At 41.9% G+C, this 9,761-nt stretch overlaps 1 protein-coding gene across 1 annotated transcript in view; it reads left to right on the forward strand.

Annotated features, from left to right (window-relative positions):
* DHRS11 (dehydrogenase/reductase 11) overlaps positions 1–9,567 on the forward strand; it is a 52,261-nt gene extending 42,694 nt beyond the window's left edge. Inside the window, exons 5-7 of the mRNA XM_005298820.5 lie at positions 155–247; positions 2,809–2,874; positions 6,393–9,567. Coding sequence (XP_005298877.1) covers positions 155–247; positions 2,809–2,874; positions 6,393–6,434 — 201 coding nt within the window. The 3' untranslated portion in view covers positions 6,435–9,567. The remainder of the gene's footprint in view (positions 1–154; positions 248–2,808; positions 2,875–6,392) is intronic.
* Positions 9,568–9,761: the final 194 nt, after the last annotated feature.

Here is a 9,761-nt window from a genome sequence, read left to right on the forward strand (position 1 = left end):
TGATCCTTCTCTTTGTAGGGTAGGGGATATCTATCAGAGGGGATCCTACAGAGATAATTAAATCAATATCTATTCTCTTAACATATTTGTCTTTTTTTTTTTTAATGAAAGGGGAGTTACAGATCCCATTAGGATGTTCTCTGTTCTTTTCCAGTGTATATCTCCAGGACTGGTGGAAACCGGATTTGCTTTTAAACTTCATGATAATGATCCAGAAAGAGCCGCTGCAACCTACGAGAGCATTAGGGTAGGGAACTGAGAAACGAATGCAGAGGAAATTTACACTGATTGCATGGCTAATGATCTCTCTCTAAGGCTTGGTCTACACTAACCCCCCAAATCGAACTAAGGTACGCAACTTCAGCTACGTGAATAACGTAGCTGAAGTTCGAAGTACCTTAGTTCGATCTTACCTCGGTCCACACGCGGCAGGCAGGCTCCCCCGTCGACTCCGCGGTACTCCTCTCATCTAGCTGGAGTACCGCAGTCGATGGCGAGCACTTCCAGACAAGACGCGATAAGTCGAACCCAGAAGTTCGATTGCAGGCCGCCGAACTAGCGGCTGGGTATAGACGTACCCTAACTAATAATCTTTTAGGGCCCCAAGTCTGCATGTCACTGAGTGCGTCTTGAAAGATGCTCAGCATCCTCAACTCTCATCGAAATCAATGGGCGGGGAAGGGACTCAGGACCCATTAGGAGGTTCTCAGCACCTCAGCAGGATTGGACTCTTCAGACTGAATCTCAGATTTTGCACTGACCTCCACATATACATTGTAGATGTTAATATGTTTCAATCTTTTTTTTAATTTTCTTATTTACAAGAAGAACATCCAAGTACAAAGATCAACCAATTTTTGACATTTTGTGGGTTTAAGTGACTTGTGTCTTATTGGAGAGACGATGTATCCGGCAAGTATACCCCATTAGCGACTACACTGTCTGAAAGCTGGACCTTGCAATTTTGGAAATTCAAAAACTAACCAGCTTCTTATAGAGATGTTGGTTTAAAATATTTTTTTAAAACTAAGCATCTCCGCTTCAGAGCTCATCTTAAGTCTGATTTATTTAATGAAGTGCTCTAGGAGGAATATAAACCCTCATGCTTCAAGACACAAGCCAGCCTCAAACTAATGGGGGTCAGGAAGGAACCTTACAAAGGAGCAGATTATCCCTTAATTGACTAATGCAGGCTTTCTTGTACCTTCCTCTGAAATGGCTGGTACTCATCAGTGTTGGAGATGGGATACTGGAGTGGATGGGTCACTGGACTGATCCAGTCTGGAAATTTCAATGTTCCTAATTATTACCCAGTTTGTCCATGAAGTCCCGAGTGTCATCCCATTCCTCATAAAACCCCTAGCTTTTTGCCGAGAAGTTGTTTTCCATGTCGTCCATCCCCCACCCCAAAAGCAGAACGTAGTTCTCCAGCCTGGGTAAGGGGCAAAAAGTTTAGTCCTGTGAGGAAGTACATCAGGGCTGAGGGATGGAATCTTCAACCCAACTGATTGGTCTGACCCCAAGTAGAGCCATGAGCGCTAATCCAGGCCATGGATAAGAGTATCAGATATGGTCGGATCCTTCTCCTCCCCATTATCTGCAGGATTTTAGCCCAGTGGACCTGTGTAATGCACATTGTCACAGGCCATATCCCTTGCTCACCCCAAAACTTCCTTTCCAAGGGGGGAGGTGAGGAGTCTTGCTGGGGTGATTTTCCCATGTGTGGTCTCTGCTACTGCTGCTGCCCTTTGCTTATTGGGCCAGATGTTTTTGGACACACTCTGGGACTTGATCCTTCATCTTTAACACAATTACAATAATGGGAGTTTTATTCTGATCAGCCTTTAAGGTTATAAATATATTAAGCAAGTGTCTAAATAAAACAAATCCCATTAAAACAAGCTTAAAACCCAATCTGAGCCTGCCAGAGGGAATCCACGGAGTGTGATCACAATTTGCCTAACCTAGGGAGCAGGTCTTCCTTGCAGCTTGAAAACTCTCTCTGCACATCACAAACTCACTAGTCACACTGGTTAGCTCATGGTACCTTTTTTGTTTATAAACAGTATGGAACATAAAAGTATCCAGCACAAGTGAGTGAAGTGCATAGGGTATGTTTAACTTTGATACGGAATAGTCTGCTGCTGACTAAGGCAGGAAGAGAAGAGTGTATATTTTTCCTTTGCAAACAGCCCACTTCTGAAAATCTATTGCTCCGGTAAAATCATCTTTGCAGGCATTAAATTATGACTGAGCCACTGGCTGAAAATCTGCTAGAAGTATTTGCAATGTGTGTCTCATAGGGATAGTATCCGAGATCCAGAAAGTTGAAATACACTTTCTAGGAGCGGCAGAGTGATCTAGTGGACAGTACACGGTACTAGAAGCCAGGAGATCGAGGTTCTAGTTTCTGCTCTTCTGCTGCCCTACTGTGTGACCTTGGGCAAGTCACTTTCTCTCTCTCTGCTTCTGTTTCCCTTCTGAGTCTTGCCTGCCTCATCTATTTAAACTGTAAGCTCTTCAGGACAGGGCCTATCGCACTATGTTTTTGTACAGCACCTAGCACACTGGGGGCCTAATCTCAGCTGATGCATCAAAGCACCGTTGTAATAGTAATATTAATAATAGCCCATGCAAAAATAAAAACAATCGACTTCCCTTGTTAAATTTTTAATGAAGTTTTCCCCATGTCCGTTTTTCTTTTGGAAATGCACTAAGTGTTGTTGATTGTTAAAAGCTGAGCAGTTTTACTGTTCAATTTTCCTAAGTAATCCTTTGTCTCAGTTAATATTGGTTCTGTCTTTCCAGTGTCTAAAAGCTGAAGATATGGCCAATGCTGTCATATATGTACTAAGTGCTCCACCTCATGTACAGGTAAGTTGCAGCTCATGTGAAATAACATCTCTGTTGTAACAACAACGAGGAGTCCTTGTGGCCCCTTAGAAACTAACAAATTTATTTGGGCATAAGCTTTTGTGGGCTACAGCCCACTTCATCAGATGCATGAAGTGAAAAATACAGGAGCAGGTATCAATACATGAAAGGTTTCTTTACCAAGTGTTAGGTCAGTCTAACGAGAGAAATAAATTAACAGAAGGTACCAAGGGAGGAAAAATAACTTTTGAAGCGGTAAGAGAGAGGCCCATTACAGACAGTTGACAAGAAGGTGTGAGAAACAGTAGGGAGAAATTAGTATTGGGGAAATTAAGTTTAGGTTTTGTAATGACCCAACCACTCCCAGTCTTGATTCAGGCCTAATCTGATGGTATCTAGTTTGCAAATTAATTCCAGTTCTGCAGCTTCACGTTGGAGTCTGTTTTTGAAGTTTTTTTGTTGAAGAATTGCCACTTTAGATCAGTTATTGAGTGACCAGAGAGATTGAAGTGTTCTCCTACTTGTTTTTTAATGTTATGATTCCTGATGTTAGATTTGTGTCCATTTATTCTTTTGCATAGAGACTCCAGTTTGGCCAATGTACATGGCAGGGGGGTATTGCTGGCACATGATGGCATATATCACATTGGTAGATGTGCAGGTGAACGAGCCCCAGATGGTGTGGCTGATGTGGTTAGGTCCTATGATGGTGTCCCTTGAATAGATACGTGGACAGAGTAGGCACTGGGGTTTGTAGCAGGGTTTGGTTCCTGGGTTGGTGTTTTTGTTGTGTGGTGTGTAGTTGCTGGTGAGTATTTGTTTCAGGTTCGGGGGCTGTCTGCAGGTGAGGACTGGCCTGTCTCCCAAGGTCTATGAGAGTGAGGGATCTTCCTTCAGGATAGGTTGTAGATCCTTGATGATGCACTGGAGAGGTTTTAGTTGGGGGCTGTAGGTGACGGCTAGGGGCGTTCTGTTACTGTCTTTGTTGGGCCTGTCTTGTAGTAGGTGACTTCTCAGTATCCTTCTGGCTCTGTCAATCTGTTTCTTCACTTCACGTGGGTATTGCAGTTTTAAGAATGCTTGATAGAGATTCTGTAGGTGTTTGTCTCTTGTCTGAGGGATCGGAGCAAATGTGGTTGTATCTTAGAGCTTGGATTGTGTGATGTGGTCTGGATGAAAGCTGGAGGTATGTAGGTAAGTATAGCGGTCAGTAGGTTTCCGGTATAGGGTGTTGTTTGTGACCATCGCTCATTAGCACTGTAGTGTCTAGGAAGTGGACCTCTTGTGTGAACTGGTCAAGGCTGAGGTTGATGGTAGGGTGGAAGTCCTCAAGGGCCTCCTTCCCATGGGTCCAGATGATGAAGATGTCATCAGTGTAGTGCAAGTAGAGTAGGGGCATAAGGGAACGAGAGCTGAGGAAGCGTTGTTCTAAGTCAGCCGTAAAAATGTTGGCATACTGAGGGGCCATGCAGGTACCCATAGCATTCCTGCTGACTTGGAGGTATAAATTGTCCCCAAATCTGAAATAGTTGTGGGTGAGGACAAAGTCACAAAGTTCAGCCACCAGGTTTGCCGTGATGGTATGTTGTGTGTAACTGAAAGAGTAAAGGGGACTTTTGCAGACCTGACATCTGTTCATCAGCATTGCAGTCTCCATATCAGCTGTGCGCTCAGGAGCGCATGGCCTAGGGATTAACATTGATCATTTTAGTTACACGTACCTAATGGCAATATTGAAACTGCAAGGATCCAACAGCGAAAGCCTGCATGTCTACAAGATAACTTTTCTCTGGGGGTAGGAACTTTTTATCTGGGACTCCTTCTAGAACCTAGATTAAAATGGAAGGAACATGGACCTCTCTTGCCCCTTCTGAACTGAGTCTTCGGATGTCCTGCTGACATTCTTGGGGCTAGATCAGATTCTACCAGTCACTAATTTAAGGCCCAATCTTGCTAAGTGCCCAGGGTCACACAGGATGCGTGTGGCGGAGCAGGAATTGAATGCAGGTATCCTACAGGGCTAGCACTCTACCCACTTGAACCATCCTTCCTCTCCCTCAGCTCTTTCCAAGGGGTACTGAGTACCTCACACAATGACGCCATATGGGCTGTTAACAGGTCTGATACATATGCTAAGTGCACCCGCTCCCCTCCAGTGCCTGGTCCACACAGAAGATAAGAGGCTACTACTGCTGCTCCTTTAGTCTCAGAAGCCTGTGCTTTTAGTGCTAAAGAGCACAGGTTCTATTACCAGTGAGGACACCTGCAAGCTGCCAAATTCAGAGTGAAGTTTCAAATTTCCAATACCTCAGCACAACTAAATCCAATAGTTCCTAGACACTTAAGAACTGATCCTCCGCTCCTTGCTGTCTTGCTTTTATGCCTCTATTAAATTTGCATTTGAGGTAGTTTTTACTTGGTAAATTCCCTTGGGTACTTTCAGTTGCTTTTAAAATCACAATGAATTTGTGGCTCAGACATGAAATAACTTTAGTGTCTCCCTCTGTGTTATGCACAAACTCCACTCATTCCTCAGCTATATGGCCAGATTTTGGGTGCTGAGCACTTTAGGAAATCTGCCTGATATCTATTTTGCACTCGCAAAGGGATTAACATTGATCATTTCAGTTACACGTACCTTATGGCAACGTTGCACTTGTTCCTCTTGATCGAGGGTCCCAAAGGGGTTTTCAAATCTTTTGTGCTTTCAGACTTATATTTCACCCACTACCCTTTCATCTTAGCTCTAAGGAGCCGATAATAAATAAACAAACAGTCTGCTTCTCTGCTGCGTTTCAGCTCTATGCTGGTGTGAAGTGACAAACCCCTGGCAATCCAGGTTTGTAGAGACTCTGAAAAAAATATTTGTGAGAAGGCTGAGTGGAGACCCATGTAAATATCAGGTCCATATCATGAAAGCAAGAAAACATGTCAGATGACTTTGGACATGAAAAAATGACTAGCACGATCTTTACATGGGCTCCTGCAAAGGCAGGGCATGAGACACGTGGATATAAGAGCTGTCTTCCTGAATCATTACATTGGCCCATTTAGTCCAGTGTCCTGTCTCTGACACTGGTCACTACTTGCTTCAGAGAAAGTTTGCAAGAATCTGTGCAATAAGCAGTTATAACCTGGCCATGAGCAATGTTCCTTCGTGACTCTCATTAGGTAGAAGTTGGTTTATGCCCTGAAGCATGAGGATTTATAACCAATATCAGCTTACACTGTCTTCCTTCTCTTCTGTGTACTAAGATTAAAATCATTGTAATTCTGTTAGAAGAAAAAAATCATTGTTAAAAGAAAAAAAACTGTTGTTAAAAACAAACCAACAAAACCTAATGACTGGTGGTTGAATAACTCTGAAGGGATCTATAGCTTGTCATATGCATTGTGTTCATTTGCAGTTTGTCATTATTATGTTTCACACATGTTTAGCGTGTTTTTGTTTAGCACACTGTGAACCTCTTAAAATGGGCTTCAGTGCTACTGTAAAATCATGTATTGGTCTTTTCCAGATTGGAGATATTCAGATGAGGCCTACAGAGCAGATTTCATAGCAAATGAAGAGGAATGCAAGCAGCACCATGCATCAATCCCTTCTTCACACCCTCCAGCAGTTTAGGGTTTCATCTGCTGGTTGACAAAATTTTAATTGGGTTCCAAGGATCACATTTGAAGAATTAATTTTCATTCTCTCTCTCTCTTTCTCTCTCAGCTGGTGCTGAGCCAGTTAAAAAAAATTCCTATTGGTCTTGGGTTTCTCTCCCCCTCACTGTTACCGTAAATGTAATTTGAAAACACTGCAGGGAAGCAAATCAGTGGAATACTGTATATTATTGGTTTGGGTTTTTAGTTTTGTTTGGCTCTCGTTTGCTGATGCTCTAGACAGACACAGGAGAAGCGTCATGAGATATTTGCCAACTTCAAAGCATCACTGGGTTGCTGATTCCTTTCTGCCGATGCACATTCTTTGAATTGTTGCAATGAATTAAATGGCACATGACCTGTCACTTTCTTCTCTATTTTTTAAGTATTATTGTCAGAGGTGTCCCAACGACTTCATTTGGCAGATGTGATTTCCACCTCCTCCCTGTTCAGCTGTGACATACTAATGCGCTGGAAGGAGATTTCCTTTGTACTTAGAACAAAGGATTTGTCTTAATCCTAGTCCTCTCTTCGAAAGTCAAAACAAGAGACAAGACATCCACTGTCCACCTTTTTCAACATACTTAATGCTTCAGATTTTTGGTGTATATCGTGTATCAGTCAGATCTAATTTCTGTTTCTCTTGCATCTATTCAAAGCTAATTTTGCTTGTCAATAATGGTGCATGTGACTCCCCCTTCCCCATTGTATCCCACAGTGCCAGAAGAAGTGTAAAGAATACTCCTTTCCTGTTTACATGAATTGTGCCTGACAGATCTGAAGAAGTATCTCTTGTGATTGCCATTTCTCTCTCTTTCTAGGTAGGTAGATAGATGGAGGGATACGCACCTGAATTTCCACAGGTTAGGGAATGACTATCTAACGTATAAGTGGCATAGTTAAAGTATGAGTGAGTTGTTTGGTCTTTTTAATAAAAGTAAAATAAAATTGTGTACGGTCTTCTTGTGATCATATATATCCTTTGTACCATCTCATAGCATTCTTGATGTTTTTGTATGTTTGATATTTGCATGTATTGACACTTTTTGGAAATATTGACACAGTCTTAGAAATGCTGTATGGTGCTGTTTAAATGCTGATTGCTGAAAGCTAGTGAGTTGGAAATGTTGAAACTGTGAAATGGTATATGATCAGATTCTTGGGGTGGGGGTGGGGAGAGAGAGAGTGAGAGAGGGGGGTGAACCATACTGAAGCTGTCCAGATACATGACTTCTAAACTGCAGGTATAAAGCCTCATTCTGCTCTCATAAACAGTTTTATGCTGGTGTAATTCCTCTGAGTTACACCTGATTTACACTGGTTTAGAACTGAGGAGAGTCAGGCCCATAGCTGATTACAGTTACAGTTGCAAAACTACGTTAGCGACCATGTTTAGACTCCGTTAGCATGGTATAAAAGAGACATAGGTGTGCACTCCAACCTGATATGCAATTGTGGAGCTGTTAATATGTGTTGCCTTAAGATTCTGATTTCACTTCTGCTGGGCTCCGAATTTCCTGTAGCATTTCCAGTGGTGAACCTGTTGTATTAGGTGGAGCAGGTGTGGTCAAGTGACCCGAGCACAGGACTGGGAGCCAGGGAACTTGATTCTGATCTCTTCACGTACATCAGTTTTACACCATCTATGGGTGTTACTCCTTGTTTATATTAGTGTAAGAGAGACCAGGATCAGGCCAAATACCTCCTGTATTCCAACTCCCTCTTTAACCTTGGGCAAGTCACTTAACCTCTCTGCCTCAGTTTCCCCATCTGTAAAATGGGGATAATAATACTTACCTACCTCACAGGGGTGTTGTGAGGACTCATTATCTGTTTTGTAAAGCACTTTGAATATGAAAAGCGCTATGTAAGTGCTAAGTATTGTTATTAAGTATTATTAATTACATCTTGCGATACACAGAATTACTTGTGCCAAAGGTTGGCAACAGTAGACAGATATGGCCAGAATAGCTGGTAACGCATACGTTAGTAATGCTGGCATAAATGAAAACAAATATAACTTTTTTTTCCTCTTTAAAAGTGTGTTCATTATATTTTTTTTTTCTTTCCATTCCTGGTTTCTCATCCCCTCCCTGCTGGGTAAGGCAAGTGCTGACTCAGCTGTTTCTGGATTTGGCTTTTTAATTCATTGTAGGTTATATTCATCACTGTGCAGAGAACTCGAACCAAGCAAATGCACCACTTAAGTCCCACTTAACTGATGTATTGGTCTTTGTGTAGGCCCTCTGCACAGATGTGAATTTTACCCTGGGTGCTGAATGTTTAGAAATTGGAAACCTGTTGGTGAGGGAAATCCTTAAGCCCCCGTCCAGCAAAGCACTTAACCACATGCTTAACATTGAAGTCAATGGGAATACTCAGATGCTTAAAGTTAAGCACATGCTTAAGTGCTTTGCTGAATCAGGGCCTAAATTGATAATTCTGCTTTGACTTCAGAGAGCATTACCTAAGGTATCTTCCTATGATTTAGTTGGTGTTGGTCCTGCTTTGAGCAGGGGATTGGACTAGATGACTTCCTGAGGTCTCTTCCAACTCTAATCTTCTATGATTCTATGAAAAGGGCCATTCCAGTTTGCTAGTGTTCCTTAAAATATGAACTGGCGGCCTCATGGTTTTAAAAGTCCCATTCAAATGTTTTTCTACATTTGTAACCTTCTCAGACTGATAAAATAATGTGTTGTCTTTCAAATTATTTTGCTCCCAACTGTCCAGTATATTTTCCGTTCCAAATTTTTTAGGGAATTTTTTCCTGCTGCCAGTTAACTTTCTACTTTGGCTGATTTCCTAAAACACGTGCAAATCTTAAAGGGGCTTGAAAACAGATGGCTACTTCTGCCGCTCTGCCTCTCATTTATATTTACCTAGATGGATTGCACTTTGAACCATCTTTCCTGAATGATGTGGCATTGGCAACACTACTATGAAGAGGAAGGGTTGTTTTGAAACCCCCAAACAGGAGGGTGAACTGTTTAATTTATCGATAGGTTTCTAATTGTGAACTGTAAAATAAAAAAGAGAAAAATACTATGGCTTTGTCCTACTTTTTAAATATCTTAATATACAGTTAAATCCTTGTGTAAAAAACCATTTGTCTTATGAAAGCAGAGTGATTTCAGGGTGGGGAACATAGCTTCCTTTGTTTTTGTACAGGGCCTAGCACATTGTTGGCACTCTGGAAACCAATAATAATTCTTGATGTTAAATTGTAGCAGTGATGT

This window comes from Chrysemys picta, chromosome 19 (assembly GCF_011386835.1).
Source record: "Chrysemys picta bellii isolate R12L10 chromosome 19, ASM1138683v2, whole genome shotgun sequence".
NCBI lineage: Eukaryota > Metazoa > Chordata > Testudines > Emydidae > Chrysemys > Chrysemys picta.